At 43.3% G+C, this 21,200-nt stretch overlaps 1 protein-coding gene across 1 annotated transcript; it reads left to right on the top strand.

Annotated features, from left to right (window-relative positions):
• The first annotated feature begins 373 nt into the window (after positions 1–373).
• Positions 374–688, top strand: LOC149408265 (thylakoid lumenal protein (Mog1/PsbP/DUF1795-like photosystem II reaction center PsbP family protein)). The gene is given in 1 exon segment (XM_089624717.1): positions 374–688. A coding segment is annotated over 1 exon segment (315 nt).
• Positions 689–21,200: the final 20,512 nt, after the last annotated feature.

The following is a 21,200-nucleotide window of genomic DNA, read 5'->3' as shown; positions in this document are numbered from 1 at the left end:
GGATTGAAGTCTTCGACGGACCGAACTTCTGCGCAATACCTAGCCCTTCAGCTCGTGAGGTGCAGCTTCCAGGGCTCCCTACATTAGCAGCGACCTTAGTTAGCATCCAAGCTCGGAGTCAGCCCATCTATAATGGAAACACTATTTCCACTACAGCTCTTATCGGGGAAAATGCGCTCAACACCATGAGATCGGGAATAACCGAGCTCGAAGAATTACATAGATTGGTAGATGATAGATTTTTAGCTGTTCATTCTAAAATGCACCCGGCTATAAGCTCGGCCCGAGAGATCGACCACCTCGTTTTTTAAATAAGGCGAACTCTATTATAAGCAGGATCAAGATTGGTGACGCTAGAAATGTCAGAGTCTCGATGTATTCCAAGACGACCAAGCCAAAATCACACATGATTGTATGTTTCATAGGCACGGATGGGACGGACAGCGAGTTCAACAACCCGAAGAAGAGGAGAGAGAAGGAGTACCTGACGTTCTTTGCGGGGTACCGCCAGCTGGCGTCCAGGGAGGTGATCCTGAGCAACCTTGCGTTGTCGGAAGTTGAGCTGCAGGACCAGATCGCGGCCGCAGACAAGGTCTCCTCCGACCAAGTGGTGAAGCAGCAGGTGTACTACGTGTATGAGATCTAGTCGGGGTCGGAGCAAAGCCTCATCTCCATCACCTGCGCCTAGTGTTCGTCGAGAAATATGACCTCGCCCGGCACAGGAAGCTCTTCAAGAGGTTTCGGTCGATCTTTGACATGAGGCGGGTCGGCGCCAGCGGGGCGACGAGCTTTGTGGCCACCTGAATGGACTGGTGGTGGTGGTCGGAGCACGGCGGTAGTGGGCGGAGGTCTTAGATTTGGGGTTAAGAAATTTCTAGGGATTGAATTTGGGGTTAATAAATTTCTTGGGCTACGAGGCTATGAGGGTGGTGGCGAAGCTGAGCATGCATTTTGGTTGTGAGGCTGCGAGGTTGTGAGGCTGTGAGGGTCAGAGTGTTAAAGAGGGTGAGAGAGAGGCGGAGAGGTTGTGAGGGTCGGAGAGGGGACGAGGGTGAGAGAGAGGCGGAGAGGCTGTGAGGCTGAGGCGGAGAGGTTGTGAGGGTTGGAGAGGGGTCGAGGATGTGAGAGAGGCGGAGAGGTTGTGAGGAGACTCGAGAGTTCGAAATAAACTTAGAGTCAAGTGAGGCGGAGAGGTTGTGAGGCGTAAGTCGAAGGTTTGTGAAAGATAAAGTCAGAGAAAACATGTTTTAATAAATTTTGACCTAGCAATAGCCGCGACTTGTCGTGGTTGATAGGTTTAGCCACGAAAAATTATCGTAGCTATACTAAAGTAGCAAATACTGAGCGTGAGAAAAAGTCCGCTCAAATGAAAAGATGAAAATAGCAATAGCCACGACAAGTTGTGACTAATTACGACAAGTCGCGGCTAATTAGTCACAACTTGTCGTGACTATTCCCGAGAATAAAAATTGTAGTCGTTGCCACTGTTTGTTGTAGTGTCCTAATGTTTCAACCATGTTTATAACAATAGTGTTTACAATAACATGAATCAACAATACACGCAACTCTGTGATAAAGTTCTAACAATGGCTGTCAACAACACAGAGTGTAAAAGCACATCTAGGACCCAGCATTATGACGATGACGACCGCAACATAGTAATTACAGGGAGTGATACTATCGGCATTTCGTCTCTCAAAGCATTCCTCCACACTCAGTTCCAAACAAAAGACTTGGGCACGCTAAAATACTTCTTGGGTGTTGAAGTATCGAGAAGCAAAAAAGGTATATACTTATCGCAAGGGAAGTATGTACGTAATTTGCTTTCCGAAACAGGAAAATTAGGTGCCAGAACATGCAGTGCCCTAATGACTCCCAACATGCAGCTTACTAAGGAGGGAGAACCAATGGATGATCCTGAAAGATATAGAAGATTGGTCGGCAAGTTGAACTACCTCACCGTTACTCGTCCAGACATTGCATACTCCGTCAACATAGGCAGCCAACCCTTGGCACGGTCACACCCCCCAAAACACACCTCAGGGTCAGGAGGGTGCAGCTCGGTCTACGAGCTCCCATTTTTGGCCCGGGCGCGATCACTTGGTCCGGCCTTGGATCGAACCGCCCAAGGTATTTAATCGTTGTTCATTTTCGTGCGACAACACTCCTCGTACGTTGCTTTTTCCGGTATTAAGATTCCCACTGCCCACCCAGGGCCAACGTCGTATCGTTCATGTTTAACTCATCTACCGCTATGTTTGACGAATGTATGAATGTCTTTCATAACTGCAAATAGTGGAGATAAAGTCACATTAAATTATTTTCTCATAAAAATTTATTATATGCGCAGATATATAGTAAGCTCTTGAATCCATATTATATAATGTCGTTCATGTTTTGTGACTATGTTGTCATTACAGACTTTAGTTTTGTGACTATGGTGTCACGAAATAATTTAGTTTCGTGACAATATTGTCACGAAATAATTTTGTTTCGTGACAATATTGTCACGAAATAATTTTGTTTTGTGGCTATATTGTCACGAAATATGGAGTCATGCTGAAGCTTTCGTGACTATGGGTGTCACGAAATAATTTAATTTCGTGACAACAGTGTCACGAAATAATTTCGTTTTGTGACTATATTGTCACGAAATATGGAGTCATGTTGAAGCTTTCGTGACTATGGGTGTCACGAAATAATTTAGTTTCATGACAGTCACGAAATAATTTCGTTTTGTGACTATATTGTCAGGAAATATGGAGTCATGCTGAAGCTTTCGTGACAATGTTGGTCACAAACATTGTAACGAAATGGCTATGTATGAGGGAGCTCACCGGAATAAAGAGCGAAAAGAGTGTCAATGTGGGAGCTTGCTGCGCCGGAACGGGCAGAGAGAGACGGCGGCGAGGGTGGGTGGCCTTGGAAGATGACGGACGGCGCGAACTAAGAGAGAGAGGAGGGATGGCCGTCAAGTTAGAGAGAGAGGAGGGACGCCGGCTGAGATCCAGACACCCGGACGACAATGAGACACGACGCCAATGGAGGAGATGCGACGGAGTCAATGGAGGAGATGAAACAAGTGCAATGGAGGAGATGATCAAACCGATAATAAATGAAAGAAAAGAAAGAAGGAGAGATGAGAGTAGGGTTTAGTTTTTGGGATTCTTTACGAACAAATAAATAGAAAATAAATAAAGGTATAATGGTAATTACATAAATAGAAATAAATGAAGAGGTCCTATTGCTGACCTTTTAAAAAAAACGTCCAAAAAAATCATTTGGTCGTTTTTTACTCCTAATTTTGGAAAACTATCTTTTTTAAAAGGTCACAAATAAGACATCTGCCATTTTTTCTATTTATTTAATTACCATTATAACCTTATTTATTTATTTTTTGTAAATGTCAGTGTCTTGTACACCTCTCTCATCTGTCTCATGGACCCACTCTCACTTACACCTTTCTCTCTCTCTCTCTCTCTCTTTATTAGTTGTCACCTCTCTCACGTGTCTCATGGACCCACTATCACTTAAACATCTCTCTCTCTCTTTATTCTTTGTCCTATAAATTGATGTCTTGTATATTATATTCTGGACACCCAGACAGAGCAGGAGAGAGAGAGCTAGAGAGACATTGTTCAAAATCATAAAAAGAAAAACTCATATTAGTTTGATTTAATTTCCATGAAAATAATAAAGTACCCACATAAATAATTAATAAAATAGACACATTTTTTATTCAGATTTGTAACTAAGTAGGCCACTTTAAACATGTAATTTTGGATCTAGCCTATGTTTGACAATTTTTAGGGATATAGCCAAATGGGTTATGTGGCAATAATTAAGGTCTGATTTACCCTTATTTATTAATAAATTCGTCACTTTATCTCTCTTACTTTTTTTCAAATAATTTTTTTTTACATCAAAACTTCAATCATTTGTATTTTTCTCATACGAACTCGAAATTGAGTGATTTCAGATCCTACAAATTTGTGGCGTCGAGATCTTCAAAAATAGACTCATTGTGTTTGATGAAAAATTATGTTCAATGCATCATATTTACATTTCCATTTTTTTTATAATTTCAAAAAATTTCAGTTATTTCCATATTTCAGGTAGTAACGTGATTTTTCCACATCTATAGTATTAAACATGATTTTTCATCACACACAATGAATCTATTTTTTAAGATCTCGGCGTCACGAATCCGTAGGATTTGGAATCACTCAATTTCGAGTTCATATGAGATAGATATGGTTTTTTGAAGTTTTTATGTAAAAAAAAAGTGTAGGAAAAAATAGGAGAGATAAAATGACGAATTTGTTAATAAATAATGGTAAATCAAACCTTAATTATTGACACATAAATCTGTTGGCTATTTCCCTAAAAGTTGTGAAACATAGGCTAAAAACAAATTTCATAGTTTCATTTTGGCTATTTCGCTACACTGCCCTTTTTTTATTTTTATGAAATTAGTTTGATTTAATTTCCATGAAAATAATAAAATAGACACATAAATAAATAATAAAATAGACATATTTTTTTATTTTTATGAAATAAGTTTGATTTAATTTCCATGAAAATAATAAAGTGCACACATAAATAATTAATAAAATAGACACATTTTTTATTTTTATGAAATTAGTTTGATTTAATTTCCATGAAAATAAGAAAGTGCACACATAAATAATTAATACAATAGACACTTTTTTATTTTTATGAAATTAGTTTGATTTAATTTCCATGAAAATAAGAAAGTACACACATAAATAATTAATAAAATAGACACATTTTTTTATTTTTATTAAATTAGTTTGATTTAATTTCCAAGAAAATAATAAAGTACACACATAAATAATTAATAAAATAGACACTTTTTTATTTTTATGAAATTAGTTTGATTTAATTTCCATGAAAATAATAAAGAACACACATAAATAATTAATAACATAGACACATTTTTTTTAATTTTTATGAAATTAGTTTTTAATAAATAATAACGTGAAAGAATAAGATTTCGTGACTTTCCTATCACGAAACAAATGGATTAGTGACTTTCATGTCAAGAAAAATTGGGATTTCGTGACTTATTTGTCAAGAAAAAATGGAGATTTCGTGACTTTCCTGTCACGAAACATTGGGATTTCGTGACGTAGCTGTCACGAAATAAAAACTCTTCAACTCACGAAACAGTACGTTTTCGAGGAATTTCAGTCACGGAATAGGATACTTTGATAAAATTTAATGAGAAATCTCTATTTTATTTTATTAAATACGTCTTATGTGACCAATGGTTGTTATATATATAAAAATAAAATAAAAATTGAAAAAATACATGGTAATTCAAGCTCTACTTACCTAGAAGATCTCGAGGAAAGAATGTGTCTTGTGTTCTGAAGTGTTGTTGACATACATTAATTTGTACATTTTCATCATTTCAAATGGGAAAACAATGTCAAGTAGTCTAAACATATGAACATAGGTTAACGAGGTTTAACATCATGCCATCCGGCATGTCGTTTCCCCCTCTAACTAATATTTAATGTGGGAATTTATTGATAACTCATGTATTAGCGTTGTTAGTCCTCTAAATCGACTCATTTAACAATCCAGAAACAAGTTTATGGGGATCAAACGAGATCAAAGGAGCGAAAGAGAGCATGTTTCACGTAATTGGCTCGGACTTCATGACTTCTTTGTCACGAAATTCGGGGAATTCGTGACGTCTTTGTCACGAAAAAAATTGGAATTCCTGACTTCTATGTCACGAAAAATTTGAATTTCGTGACTTCTATGTCACGAAAAATTGGGATTTCTTGACTTATTTGTCACGGAAAATTGAGATTTCGTGACTTATTTGTCACGAAACGTTGGGATTCCGTGACTTATCTGTCACGAAAAAACTCTTTAAGTCACAAACAAAACAGTACGTTTTCGTGACATACCAGTGACAAAATGAGATACTTTGATGGAATTAATGGGAAATCTCTCTTTTATTTTATTAAATACGTCTTAAGTGACCAATGGTTGTTATAAATATTAAAAAAAATTTGAAAAAATACATGGTAAGTCAAGCTCTACTTATCTAGAAGATCTTGAGAAAAGAATGTGTCTTGTATCGTGAAGTGTTGTTGGCATACATTATGTTGTACAATTTCATCATTTCAAATGGGAAAACAATTTCAAGTAGTCTAAACATATGAACATAGGTTAATGAGGTTTAACGTCATGCCCTCCGGCATGTCGTTTTCCTCTCTAACTTATCTTTAATGTGAGAATTTATTGATAACTCATGTATTACGTTGTTAGTCCTCCAAATCGTCTCATTTAACAGTCTAGAAACAAGTTTATGAGGATCAAACGAGATCAAAGGAGCGAAAGAGAGCATGTTTCACGTAATTGGCTCGGACTTCGTGACTTCTTTGTCACGAAATTCCAGGAATTCGTGACGTGTGCCAATAAAAAATGGTAATTCGTGACTTCTATGCGTCTCGGAAAATAATATTGTGACTTATTTGTTACGAAAAATTGGGATTTCGTGACTTATTTGTTACGAAAAAATGGGGATTTCGTGACTTATCTGTCACATAACAAAGTTCTTTTAGTCACGAAACAGTAAAATTTCGTGACATACCAGTCACAAAATGAGATACTTTGATGGAATTTAATGAGAAATCTCTCTTTTATTTTATTAAATACGTCTTACGTGACCAATGGATGTTATAAATATAAAAATAAAAAAAATTAAAAAAATACATGGTAAGTCAAGCTGTACTTACCTAGAAGATCTTGAAGAACTAATGTGTCTTGTATTATGAAGTGTTTTTTACATACATTCATTTGTCCCATTACATCATTTCAAATTAATGGGAAAAAGTGTCAAGTAGTCTAAAACAAATGAACATAGGTGAATGAAATTTAATGTCATGTCGTCCGGCATCTCGTTCCCCTTTAACTTATCCTTAATGTGGGTATTTATTGATAACTCGTGTATTAATGTTGTTAGTCTTCCAAATCTCATTTAACAGTCTAGAAGAAAGTTTAGGAGGACCAAACGAGATCAAATGAGCGAAAGAGATCATGTTTCACGTAATTGGCTCGGACTTCATGACTTCTTTGTCACGAAATTTCGGGCATTCGTGACATCTTTGTCTCGAAAAAAATGGGAATTCGTGACTTCTATGTCACGAAAATTGGAATTTCGTATGTCACGAAAAATTGGGATTTCGTGACTTCTAAGTCACGAAAAATTGGGAATTCGTGACTTCTATGTCACGAAAAATGAGGATTTCGTGACTTATTTGTCACGAAAAATGGGGATTTCGTGACTTATCTGTCAAGAAACAAAGTTCTTTAAGTCACGAAACAGTACGTTTCGTGACATACCAGTCACAAAATGGGATACTTTGATGGAATTTAATGAGAAATCACTCTTTTATTTAATTAAATACGTCTTAGGTGACCAATGGTTGTTATAAATATAAAAATTAAAAAAAAAAGAAAAAATACATGGTAAGTCATGCTCTACTTACCTAGAAGATCTTGAGGAACTAATGTGTCTTATATTGTGAAGTGTTGTTGACATACATTCACTTGTCCCATTTCATCATTTCAAATTAATGGGACAAAGTGTCAAGTAGTCTAAAACAAATGAACATAGGTGAATGAGATTTAATGTCATGTCGTCCGGCATCTCGTTTCCCCCTCTAACTTATCCTTTATGTGGATATTTATTGATAACTCATGTATTAACGTTGTTAGTCCTCCAAATCAACTAATTTAACAGTCTAGAAGAAAGTTTATGAGGACCAAACGAGATCAAATGAGCGAAAGAGAGCATGTTTCACTTAATTGGCTCAGACTTCGTGACTTCTTTGTCACGAAATTTTGGGAATTCATGACATCTTTATCACAAAAAAATTGGAATTCGTGACTTCTATGTCGCGGAAAATTGAAATTTCGTGACTTCTATGTCACGAAAATTGGGATTTCGTGACTTATTTGTCACGTAATATGGGGATTTAGTGACTTATCTGTCACAAAACAAAGCTCTTTAAGTCACAAAACAGTGTGTTTTCGTGACATACCAGTCACAAAATGGGATACTTTGATGGAATTTAGTGAGAAATCTCTCTTTTATTTTGTTAAATACGTCTTACGTGACCAATGGTTGTTATTAATATAAAAATAAAAAAAATTGAAAAAAATACATGGTATGTCAAGCTTTACTTAACTAGAAGATCTTGAGGAACTAATGTGTCTTGTATTGTGAAGTGTTGTTGACATACATTCATTTGTCCCATTTCATCATTTCAAATTAATGGGACAAAGTATCAAGTAGTCTAAAACAAATGAACATAGATGAATGAGATTTAACGTCATGCCATCCGGCATATAGTTTTCCCATCTAACTTCTCCTTAATGTGAGAATTTATTGATAACTCACGTGTTAAGGTTGCTAGTACTCCCAAATCTACTTATTTAACATTCTAGAAACAAGTTTATGATTACCAGACAAGATCAAAGGAGCGAAAGAGAGCATGTTTCACGTGATTGGCTCGGACTTCGTGACCTCTTTGTCACGAAATTTCGTGAATTCGTGACGTCTTTGTCACAAAAAAAAGGGAATTCGTGACTTATTTGTCACGAAAAATGGGGATTATGAATGAAACATGTTATGAATCCCACATCATATGACATCTTCTTCAGATTCCAAGTTCATCAACGGCTCTATCCCCGCCGGAATCGGCTCTCTCTCCTCTCTCCAGCAGCTCAGGATCGGAGGCAACCCCTACCTCTCCGGCGAGATTCCGCCGCAGTTCGGACTCCTCTCCAACGTCACCACCTTCGGCGCCGCTGCCACGGGGATCTCCGGCTAAAAATGTGTCTATTTTATTAATTATTTATGTGTGTACTTTATTATTTTCATGGAACTTAAATCAAACTAATTTCATAAAAATAAAAAAATAAATGTGTCTATTTTATTAATTATTTATGTATGTACTTTATTATTTTCATGGAAATTAAATCAAACTAATATGAGTTTTTCTTTTTTATGATTTCGAACAATCTCTCTCTCTCTCTCTCTCTCTCTCTCTCTCTCTGTCCTGCTCTGTGTGGGTGTCCATAATATAATATACAAGACCTCAATTTATAGGACAAAGAATAAAGAGAGGGAGAGGTGTAAGTGAGAGGGGTCCATGAGACACATGAGAGATGTGACAAAGATTAGAGAGAGAGAGAGAGAGAGAGAGAGAGAGAGAGAGAGAGAGATGTAAGTGAAAGTGGGTCCATGAGACAAATGAGAGACGGGTACAAGACATTGACATTTATAATAAATAAATAAATAAATAAGGGTGTAATGGTAATTACATAAATAGAAAAAATGGCAGAGGTCTTATTTGTGACGTTTTGAAAAAAAAAAAGTACAAAAAAGTCAAAACACTTTTTTTACCTAAAATATGCAATTTCCCTTTTTACACTCCCCTCAAGCTGGCGCATAAATACCGTACATGCCCAACTTGTTTACAAGTAATTCAAATATTGGTCTAAATAACCCCTTTGTTAAGATATCTGACGTCTGCTCTTGCATGGTGACGAATGGAGTACAAATAATTCCAACTTCCATATATCATTCGCCATTCACATTAATTCTGCCTCCGCACTTCTCCGTGCAACTATATTTTGTTTCTTGCTCCTCAAAGCGACCAAATTTCCCCATACATATGTGTAATAGCCTGATGTGGTTTCAGACGGTCTACACCCAATTATTCAAGTATCATTGAGAAGATCTAGAACATGTTTTCTCTGTGAAACTACAATGCCTTGTTTAGATCTTGCAACTTCCATACCAAGAAAATAACTCATTTCTCTCAGATTTTTTACTTCGAGCTCCTTGGGAAGCATTCCTTCCAAGTACTCCAATTCTTCATAGCTGTCTCCAATAAGAATTATATCATTTACATAGACAATCAGCACCGAGATCTTCTTTTCCTTCGAGAACTTTGTGAACGTTGTATGATCGGATTGAGCTTGAATGTACCCCCTGCCCTTTCACAAACTGAGTGAAGCGATCAAACCATGCGCGCAGTGATTGCTTGAGTCCATATAATGCCTACACTAGCTTGCTGACCTTCGAGTTGAAATTGCCTTAGTATCCAGGAGGTGGACTTATATATACTTCTTCTTCAAGTTTTCCATTAAGGAACACATTCTTCCCTTTGAATTGTCGCAACGGCCAGTCACAAGTTATTGCAATAGATAACAGAATCCTCACTGTGTTTAATTTAGCAATAGGAGAAAAAGTTTATGTATAATCTATTACATACGTCTGAGTGAATCCCTTCACTACTAGTCACGCTTTGAAGCGTTCTAGAGTACCATCTGCTCTAAACTTCGGTGTGACGACCCATTTGCAACCAACAATGAGTTGTCCTTTTTCAAACTCCTATACAGACCATGTCTGATTCTTCTAAATAGCATCCATATTCTGAAGGACAGCCTTCTTCCATTCTGGTTGAGACAAAGCCTCCTGAATGCTACTTGGAATAACAATTGAGGTTACATTTTTGGTGAAAGAGGCATAAGAAGAGGAGAGTTTGGAGTATGAGACATAGGCAGAGGTAGGATATTTAGCACAAGACCGTTTTTCTTTTCTAAGGGAAATTGGTAAATCATCTTCGAGAATAGACATATCTTCTTTGAAATTGGATCAAAACACTTATACCCTCTTTGAGTCGGGGCTATCCCCTAAAAAAATATTTTTTTTCCCTTTAGAATCTAACTTACTTGCATTCTTATCGGGATTTCGAATAAACACAATACACCCAAATGTGTTTGAAAAGACAATACCTTGGAGGGCATGCAATTGATAAAATATGTGGGATAAATTTAGGACACAGTCCCCCCCAAAGATAATTAAGAATTTTTGTTGAAAGCATCAATGCACGAGTTACTTTAAAAATATGTCTATTTTTTCTCTTCGCTATGCCGTTTTGATGTGGTGTGTCTACACATGAACTTTGATGAATGATCTTTTTTCTTCAAAAAAATTGTTTAGAACTTGTGCAGAATATTCGCATCCATTATCACTTCAACTATTTGTATTTGGGTATTAAATTGTGTTTGAACCATGTTATAGAAATTTTTTAAAACATGTTATACTTCAGATTTTTCTTTCAGAAAAAGTACATTTTACCCTTGTGTGATAATCAATTAGAGTTATAACCCATCTCTCTCTGGTACATGTACTTTAGATTAGGCCTGTGCACGGTCCGGTCCGGTCCAAAACCGGCCAAAAAACCGGACCGGACCGTTCAAAACGGTTCAAAAAAACTCAAACTGGACCTGACCAAAAAAATGTAAAAACCGGACCGGACCGGACCGTTTTAAATCATCTAGACCGGACCGGACCGTTTTGAACCGTTTGGACCGTTTTGAACCGTTTAGACCGGATCGGACCGGACCGTTTTGGAACGTTGGACCGTTTTGAACCGTTTTACATAATTAAAAAAAATAATAACCATTAATTTTCCACCAAAACACAAACATATAGTCATATATGGGAGTTAAATACATGCACAAATGTCTAATTTGCCTAATTGGACATTAATTTATTTTTTTTATTTTTTTTTATAAATAAACCGGTCCGGTCCGGTTTAACGGTTTTTTTTAAAAAAAAACCAGACCGGACCGGTTGCATTGAGTAAACCGGACCGGGAAAACAAAAAACCGTTTTAAACCGGACCGGCGGTCTAAAAATCACCGGTTCGGTCCGGTTTACGGTTTTTACGGTTTTTTTTGCGCACCCCATATATCACTATGAATGAGTGAAAATGGTTTAGTCCGTTTGTAAGCCGTAGGCGGATAGGAGTTTTTATGATGCTTTGCTAATGCACAAATTTCACAATGAAATAAAGAGGGATTTTTATTAATGAACAAATTAACTACGAAACAAGATATTCAAATCGTGAAAACTAGGATGTTCTAGGCGAAAATGTAACAAATAAATTTCATTATTACTCGGACTTGAAGAACCTTTCAGGCAAGAGATCCATTGATCTTCTTTATTGGAGTACGTCCCGCCGTTTAGAATATATTCTCTAGCATGCCAATCGTCCTCTCCGAGTCCAGCTCTTGAAAAACACAGTGAGATGGTTTCAACTTAGCAACGCATTTTAGGTCTTGAGTTATTTTGCTGATATAGAGAAGATTACAATACAGGTTTGAGACATGTAGAACTTTAGATAAAACCAAAGAGGGTAAGATAATTAAATCTCTAAGTCATGCAATAGCTAAAAAAATTTCATTAGTAATTCTAACTTTCCTATCGCCTGCACAGGGTTTATAGGCGGAAAAAAGGTGGAATTTTCTTTCATGGGATCACTTGCACCTGAATCGATAATTCGGGTTTTTTATTTTTATTTTGAACATATACAGGAAGAAATATAAACTATTTTACTGTTTTGTGAAAAAGAGCATGAAGGGGTATCGGGGTTGGATTATTTTTTAGAGTTTTAGTAGTTTCAGGAGCTGCTCGATTTGGTCCTTGGTGAAAGCTTGCTATCTCGATTTGACTTGCTGCTTTTGCGATGTTTCAGTTGTGGTTTGAATGGCCTTCTCCTACTTCTTCTTTTCTCCGGGCGGCTTCCCATGGATCTTCCAACAAGTTTCTCTCATGTGCCACAACTTTTTACAGTGATCACACCATGGTTTCTTCTTGTTGCCTTCTTTTCCATTCCCTCATACAGAAAGTGCTGAAGTTTCAATTTGATTTACAGGTTCTTCGCAGGATTTGAACATAATCTTCCTTATGTTTTCCTCCAATCGGACCTCAGAGAAAAATTCATGGATCGAGGGTAGTAGGAGTCTCTAAAATATCCTTCCCTTTACATCATGAAGATATATGTTCACACCTGCAAGAAACTTATAAACACGATTGTTTTCCTCGCGTTTTTTTCCGTGCATAATCAGCTGCGCTTTCCCACATATCATTATCGCACTAGTCCGATTCCTGCCACAATGACACCATATAATTGTAGTATATTATCACTTCTCCGTCACCTTGCCTGGATTGCCACAACTTGGTCGGAGTAGATTTCGCAAACTAAATCCTAAACTTCATTCGCCATAAACATGTGGGGCTTTGCAATCGACGATTCCATTAATTTGAGGAGCCAATCTGTGACCAACGAGTTATCTGTTCTCCAGACTTTGTAGCCTTCCTCGTCTTCCTTCAATTTCTACACCTCACCAGTTAGATACGTTAATTTTCCTCTCCCGTCAATATCAAGTTTTACTGGTTGATACCATTCTTGAAAGTTCCGTCCATTTAGTCTATGCCCAGTGATGAGCATAGAGGAATGGATGGCTGACTGAGATGTCTCCATGTGGTTGGCTACAGTGATTGAGGATGAAGATTTTTGACTGGCCGGTGTGTTTTCCATAGGATATGGCGTTTTTTGTTTTTTTGCTCAGAAACCTACAACTCTGATACTATGTAATATAGAGGAATGATAATTGCGTATATTGATCTGAGCCAATTGGCTATTAAATAGTTTGAGAGATAACTAACGATGCATAAAAAATAGGAATATAACTCAAACAACTAGATTTAATCTATCTAATCTAGCTGAGAGATATTTTAGCTATAATCACAGCATGACTAGGTCTAATTACGAATTTCTACATCCAGTCATACTGATGCTTGAAATTTTGAAACATCTATATACGATAAAGAGGAAAGTACGTATATCATAAAACGTTTTCTCTGCACTCTCTCAGTAGGGTAGTCTGAGTCCGTCGTCGTGGCTTCTCCTTCTCCGCTAAGGATGGAAGACCTGTGCGACAAGTGGTCGGAGTTGGGTCTCGAGGAGGACGACGATGGGAATGTTATTGTTTTTGACAAGGAAGAGCTAGGTAACTCTGCTGTTGATCTTTCCGACTGTCTGTTGGGGAGGTTACTAAGGAAAAAAGGCTTCAATAGAAGTGCGCTCAAATCGGTTATGGCAACCGTGTGGCGAACGACAAGAAAATTGGAGGTTCGCGATCACGGGGAAGGAATCTTCTGCTTTCGTTTTGAGAAGTCTGCTGATAAAAAACGGGTTTGGGATTTGGGACCCTGGACTTTTGACAAATCTCTATTGGTCGTGCACGATCCTGAGATTGAGATGGACAATGGTGATGAGTTCCGCTTCGTCGAATTCTGGGTCCAGCTTCACGGGATCCCTTTCAAGTACCGATCAGCGCGAATGGGGGAACTGATCGGCGGGAAGATTGGTCGTACCCCTAAGGTTGAGAATGTTACCGGTCGTTTTCGGAACACCGGAAATTAAAAAACAATTCGATTCCGACCGGGCTTTCCCGGCCGGAAGCCCAACGGGCCCCGGCCCACCAGGCACGAACGCCCCGACGCACCCACGGCCCGGCACGGCCGGTGCGCGCGCACCTGCGCCCCCGGCCCTGAGGCCCAATGGGCCTCGACGCGGCCTATCGCGCCTGGCTCACGCGCACTCCGCGCCCCGGCCTCCCGGCCCGCGCGCGCGCTCCCGCGCGACCCGGCCTCCCCACCCGCGCGCACCACGACACCCCGGCCGAACGCCCCTGCTGCCTCAGCCGAGTGTCCCTGCCACCTCGGCCACCTCAGTCGAGCGCCTTCGCCAGCTCGGCCATCTCGGTCGAGCGCCTTCGCCAGCTCGGCCGCCTCGGTCGAGCACCTTCGCCAGCTCAGCCGCTTTGGCCGAGCATCTTCGTCATCTCGGCTACCCCAGTCGAGCGTTCTTTCCACCTCGGCCGAGCGTTCTTGCCACCTCGGCCGGGCACGCCCGTTGCCGGGCACGCCGCGCCCGACCAAGTCCCGCGCCTGGCGCGCCCCGCGCCCGTCCAGGCGATATGTCCCACGCGCCCTGCGCCCTCTTAGGCGTGAGGCCTCGCGCACCTCGCTCCCGGCCACCCGGTAGGCCTTTCTCCACAACTATAAATACCCCCCCCTTGGGGAAGGAAAAAGGAGACCCGTTTTTGACACAACTTACATCCTGGTTGATGCCAAGAACACTTCTCTTCTCTCGAGAACTCTCTCTCGCCCTCTTGTGACATTTCCAAGAGCGCGCACTCCTCCTCCTCCCTCGGCTCAGAAAGTCAAGGACCCCCCTCCACGAGAGGGAGTACGCTCCTCTTCTGCGACCCGAGCCTCTGCAGTACATACTGCCCTCCTGCTTCTTGGCCCTTGAGCTAGAACTCCGAGCTACGAGCACGCGACCCATCTAAAGCCTTCACTAGAAGCTACGAGCCGGGTCCTACTCTAGAGCCTTGGATTCACAAATCCTCCGAGCCCAGGATAGCCTCCGCACACAAATTGAACTACGTTCTGACCTGATCCCTACTAAAGGGTACGTAGGCAGCCAACCTTTGGGACGGTCACACCCCCCCAAAACACACCTCAAGGTTTGGAGGGTGCAGCTCGGTCTACGAGCTCCCGTTTTTGGCCCGGGCGCGATCACTTGGTCCGGCATTGGATCGAACCGCCCGAGGTATTTAATCGTTGTTCATTTTCGTAAGACAACATTTTGGCGCTAGAAGGAGGGGACTTCCCGACTTACACAGCCCGAAATCCCTTCTACAGTTCGACCCCTTTCTTCTCGACTTGAGAAAGACATGAGTGGTCAACCACCGTTCGTTCTGAGGGCGTGAACAACCCCGAAAACGCAACCGCGGTGAAGAAATACTTCCTGCGCTCCCGAGCGCAAGGCGACGAGGAGTCTCTCAACGACGAGAGCCCCACTCCCTCGCCCCCTCATCTTCAAGACAGTCGGGACGACCGCATCCTTGAGATGGAGGAGAAAATCCGCCAGCTGAAGATAGCCAATGCAAGGTACCACCACCAACTGGCGGGTAAGGCTCCTGCGCACGGCTCCCCCCATGGGGAATCTGAGGACCTCATGGACGAGGGACATGATTATGACCCCGACTATGAAGGCTTGGAAATTTCGGCGGACGTTGAGACTTCTCTCACCAAGGACGGGGAACGCCCTGTTGAGATCGAAGCCGGTCCGTCGAAAACAAAAGCAATACCGGTCTCCTCTCAAGAAGAGACCTCCCGACGTTCAGCCCATGACCGACTCGGTCAAAGAGGCAATGTCAGGGAAGGTACAACGACCCGGCGAGTAAGGCGTGTGGCTCGGAGCTCACACCCCCATACCGCCGGGCCGGATCTTAGAGATCGACTGACCGCCCAACGGAACAACCGTGACGAGGACCTCCGAGAGAGGTTGAGCGCTCGTAAGGGTCACAACCCTACGGCCCCAATCAATGGGGACCCTCGCATGGCTCAAGGGTCGAACGAAAGGTGATAGGTGACTCCTCCTGAACAAGGAGCGACCCCCAACACTGGCCTTGACGTCGTCACCATGATTCACAATCTTCGTAACGAGGTGCGTGACCTGCGTGAAGGCGGTTTGGCCGGTGATACATATGGGGTCGTGGAAGAACATTCATCTCCCTTCACCGCCCAAATCCTTGCTGAGGTGTGCACGGGAAATTCAAACTCCCGAATCTCCCTCCATACAATGGGAAGTCTGATCCCACGTATCACATCCAACATTATGAGACTTGGATGCCGATGCAGGGCGTCTCACCTGGGGCTCTATGCCAGGCTTTTAGTCTTACCCTCACCGGACCCGGTTTCGAGTGGTTTAAGAATCTAAGACCAGGGGGGAGCGTCCAATCGTTCAAAGACCTGAAGGACATGTTCCTGGCACGATTTGCTAGATCCATGGTCCAAAAGAAGACCAAGATGTACTTATGGTCAATCAGGCAAGAGAATAACGAGTCCTTGAGACAGTATCTCACTCGATTTACCACAGAATCGAACAAGGTCGACCGCTTTGACGACAGTGACGCGATTACAGCCATCATCGAGGGCTTGCGCACTGGAGACTTCCTAAAGTCCGTCGTCGGCAGAGTCCCTTCTACGATGGCCGAGTTAATGAACCGAGCCAAAACCTTTATGGGGGTAGAAGATTACCTCGACGGCCGCAGGAGCATCAACCAAAACTCCCGCCGTCGGGACGAGTCCGGCAACGAGCCTGGCAATCCCCGTAAGAGGATAAACAAGGGAGGTCAAGCTTCCGATAGCCGACCCCCTACGTCTCAAAAGCCGCATCTCGCGAGCAATTTCAGAGACTACTCGGGTTACACTCCCTTGAACGCCCCGGTAGAGCAAATCTACGCTGTGGCGCGTGACAAGTTCATCGCTCCGGCTCCGATAAGAGGCAACCCCGCGACTCGCGACCGGTCCCGCTATTACGAGTTCCACCGGGATTACGGTCACACGACCGCTCAGTGCTTCCATCTTAGGAAACAAATTGAGACGTTAATCCAGAAGGGAGAACTCAAAGAGTTTGTCCTTCGCTTGGTAGGAGCGGCGGCCCCCACCGACAACAGGCCACAGCCTGAAAAAGGTGGAGGGACCAACCCAAACACCGACCGCACGGCGGTCACAGCTACGGCTGATGCGCAACTCCACGTCGTCACCACCATACTAGGTGGCTTGCAAGACGGGGACTCGGCCCGGCAAAGGAAAAAGCTCCTCAGAGCTGCCTCCCATGAAGGCCTTGCCGGGCAGGTTAACCTCACCTACGAGGAACCTCCGTCCGTACCTTACGAGATGATACAATTCACCAATGAAGAGGCCAAGCGAGGTGTGCACCCGCACAATGACGTTATAGTCCTTAAGGCCCAGGTGGCCAACAACTTGGTAAAAAGAGTTCTTATTGATAACTGCAGCGCGGCCGATATAATCTTTAAGACCATTCTCGAGCGAATGAAGCTCGGGGGGCTCCGCCCTGTCCCAACTCAGACACCCCTGTTTGGGTTCACATGAGAAAAGGTCATGACTGAAGGAATCATTGATTTACCAGTCACCTTCGGAACTGCCGGAGGCATCGAAGTCGTTCACATGGTCCCCTTTCTTGTGGTCGACCAGGAGTCGCCCTACAATGTTATCATTGGGCGACCCACGTTGAACAGACTAAGGGCTATCACGTCCACTTATAACATATTAGTGAAATTCCCCACCGAAGAGGGAATTGGCGTCATGGCCGGTGATCAGACCCAGGCGAGGATATGCTACGTCCAAGGCGTGGACGGCAAGTCCGCTGAATAAAGGGTTAACACGATCTACCAGCTGGAAGACGACTACCCGTGTGATCAAAAAGATGCACGGTAACTCGGGAAATTAGACCCCCGCGACGATATCGAGAGGTTGAAAGTTGACACCCCCGATGATCTCACTTCGATCGTTCTCGACGAAGCTAAACCTGACCAGGTAGTAACGATCGGTGCAAAACTCCCTCTCGCCATCAAAACTCAGCTCGTGTCCTTCCTTCGGGAGTTTAAGGATGTCTTTGCATGGACACATGCAGACATGCCCGACATAGACCCCGATGTGATTGTGCACCGATTGAATGACGATAAAACCATCGCTGAAAAGGTACAAGCTAGACGTGCGTTCAACCCCGAACGGTACCTAGCAATAAACGAGGAAGTCGAAAAACTTCTCTCCGTTGGTTTCATCCGAGAAGCCAAGTACCCAAAGTGGGTGGCCAATGTGGTCATGGTCAAAAAGCCCAACGGGAAGTGGTGCATTTGCATAGATTACAAAGATCTCAACAAAGCCTGCCCGAAGGATTGCTTTCCACTCCCACGCATCGAACAACTGGTCGACGCCACGGCAGGACATGAACTCCTAAGTTTCATGGACGCCTACTCGGGCTATAACCAGATACGAATGCACGAGCCCGATCAGATCAAGACAACCTTTGTCACTGATCGCGGCCTCTACTACTACAAGGTCATGCCTTTCGGCCTTAAGAATGCAGGAGCTACTTACCAACGTTTGGTAAACCGGATCTTTGCCGACCTAATCGGCAAGACCATGGAAGTATACGTGGACGACATGCTCGTTAAAAGCCTGTTGGCTACCAACCACGTAGACAACCTAAGGGAGATGTTCTTAATCCTCCGCCGGTAAAAATGAAGCTCAACCCCAACAAATGTGTGTTCGGGGTCGAGTCCGGGAAGTTCCTAGGCTACATAGTTAGCCGTCGAGGTATCGAAGCGAACCCCGAGAAAATCAAGGCACTCCTTGACATGAAGTCCCCGCGACGTGTCAAGGAGGTCCAAAGTATGACCGGTCGGATTGCCGCCCTAGCGCGTTTTGTGGCCAAAGCAACCGACAAGTGTCAACCGTTCTTCAAAGCAATTAAGAAGACGGACGGCTTTGAATGGACGGACGAGTGCGAAAAGGCCTTCCAAGAAATGAAGGCCTACTTCAGGAAACCTCCGTTCCTCTCCAAGCCAAAAGAAGGCGAGACGCTTTATGTCTACCTCGTCGTCTCCGAACGAGCTGTGAGCGCTGTGCTGATCCGTGAAGAAGATAGGGCTCAATGGCCCATCTTCTACATAAGCAAAGCCCTACTTGACGCCGAAACGCGTTATACAGAGATAGAGAAGCTCTCTCTTGCTCTCCTCGTAGCCGCCAAAAAGCTATGCCCATACTTCCAGGCTCACCCAATCGTTGTCCGGACCGGGCACCCAATCGGTAAGGCTCTTCAAAAGGGAACATCGACTCGCATGGCGATCTGGTCCCAAGAATTGAGCGAGTACGGGATTGAGTTTCATCCGCGGTCGGCAATAAAGGCTCAAGCCTTAGCTGATTTCGTAGCAGACTTCTCCTACACTCCCGACATGGGAAGAGCAGAAGACAGCTCGACCGACAACTTGTCGGCTCGAAAGAGAAAGGTCGACCCTACGGGTCCCATCTGGGAACTACACGTGGACGGAGCGTCTAATGCCCAAGGAGCAGGCGCCGGCGTGATTCTGACAAACCCCGACCGGGAAAAGTTACGCTACGCCCTCCACTACGGATTCCAGGCCTCCAACAATGAGGCCGAGTACGAAGCCCTCATCGTAGGTCTAGAGCTCGCTCAGAAGCTCGACGTACAGAATTTACGAATACACTGTGACTCGCAGTTAATCGTAAATCAGGTTAAAGGCGACTACGTTGCCAAAGAACCTAACATGATCGCCTACTTGGCAAAGACAAATGCCAAGCTAGATGCCTTCTCCTGGTTCGAGATCGTCCAGATCCCACGAGAAGAGAACTCCGAGGCCGACGCCTTAGCTCGCCTCGGATCCGGTATCCCCGAAGACGGGTTGGGAACCATCCCAATCGAGTCTCTCTCGCGACCATCCGTCTCACGTGACGAGGTAGGAACGATTGAGAGCGCCGCTCATCCAACTTGGATGACCCCGCTTACGGACTTCTTGCGAAGAGGGGTACTTCCCGAAGACCGCAAAGAAGCCGAAAGGCTAAAAGCCCTCGCATCCAAATACGTGTTGAGAGGTGAAGCCTTATACAAGCGCGGGTATTCAACCCCGCTGCTCCGATGTCTCAACAGCGTCGAGTCGACCAACGTCCTCCACGAGATCCATGAAGGCCTCTGTGGAAACCACGCCGCTGGAAGGTCTCTCGCGCTCAAGCGCTTCGACAAGGCTATTTCTGGCCAACAATGAAAAAAGACGCCTACGACTGGGCGAGAAAGTGCGACAAGTGTCAACGTTTCTCCAACGTTCCACGACAGCCGCCATCTCCCCTAAGTAGCATCGTTGTTCCATGCCCCTTCGCAAAATGGGGGGTGGATATTATCGGCAAGCTTCCCAAAGCTCCGAGACAATACGAATACGCCATCGTCGCTATCGACTACTTCACCAAGTGGGTCGAAGCCGAGCCTCTGGCCAGGATCACTGAGGCCAACACTACGAACTTCATCTGGAAGTCCATAATATGTCGCCACGGCATCCCCGCGTCAATCGTGACCGATAACGGCGCGCAGTTTGACAACGCGAGGGTTAGAGAGATCTGCGCCCAACTAGGGATAAGCAAGACATTCTCATTCCCGCGACATCCACAAGCTAATGGCCAAGTGGAAGCCGTCAACAAGACGATTAAGAGCAACCTCAAGAAAAAGCTCGAAGCCAAAAAAGGCGCCTGGGCCGAGGAACTGCCTTTCATCCTATGGGCCTATCGAACGACCGTTCGAAACGCCACCGGAGAGACCCCCTTCTCCCTAGCTTTTGGGGTTGAAGCGGTGGTCCCCATGGAATTAGAAGTCCCCACCTATCGGGTTGACACTTTCGACGAA

The sequence above is a fragment of the Urtica dioica genome, chromosome 1 (genome assembly GCF_054948205.1).
Source record: "Urtica dioica subsp. dioica isolate 48M chromosome 1, U.dioica_male_clone48M_v1_H2, whole genome shotgun sequence".
In the NCBI taxonomy this organism is placed as follows: domain Eukaryota; kingdom Viridiplantae; phylum Streptophyta; class Magnoliopsida; order Rosales; family Urticaceae; genus Urtica; species Urtica dioica.
Note: the sequence above shows the minus strand (reverse complement) of the source record. Positions and strands in the feature narration are given on the sequence as shown.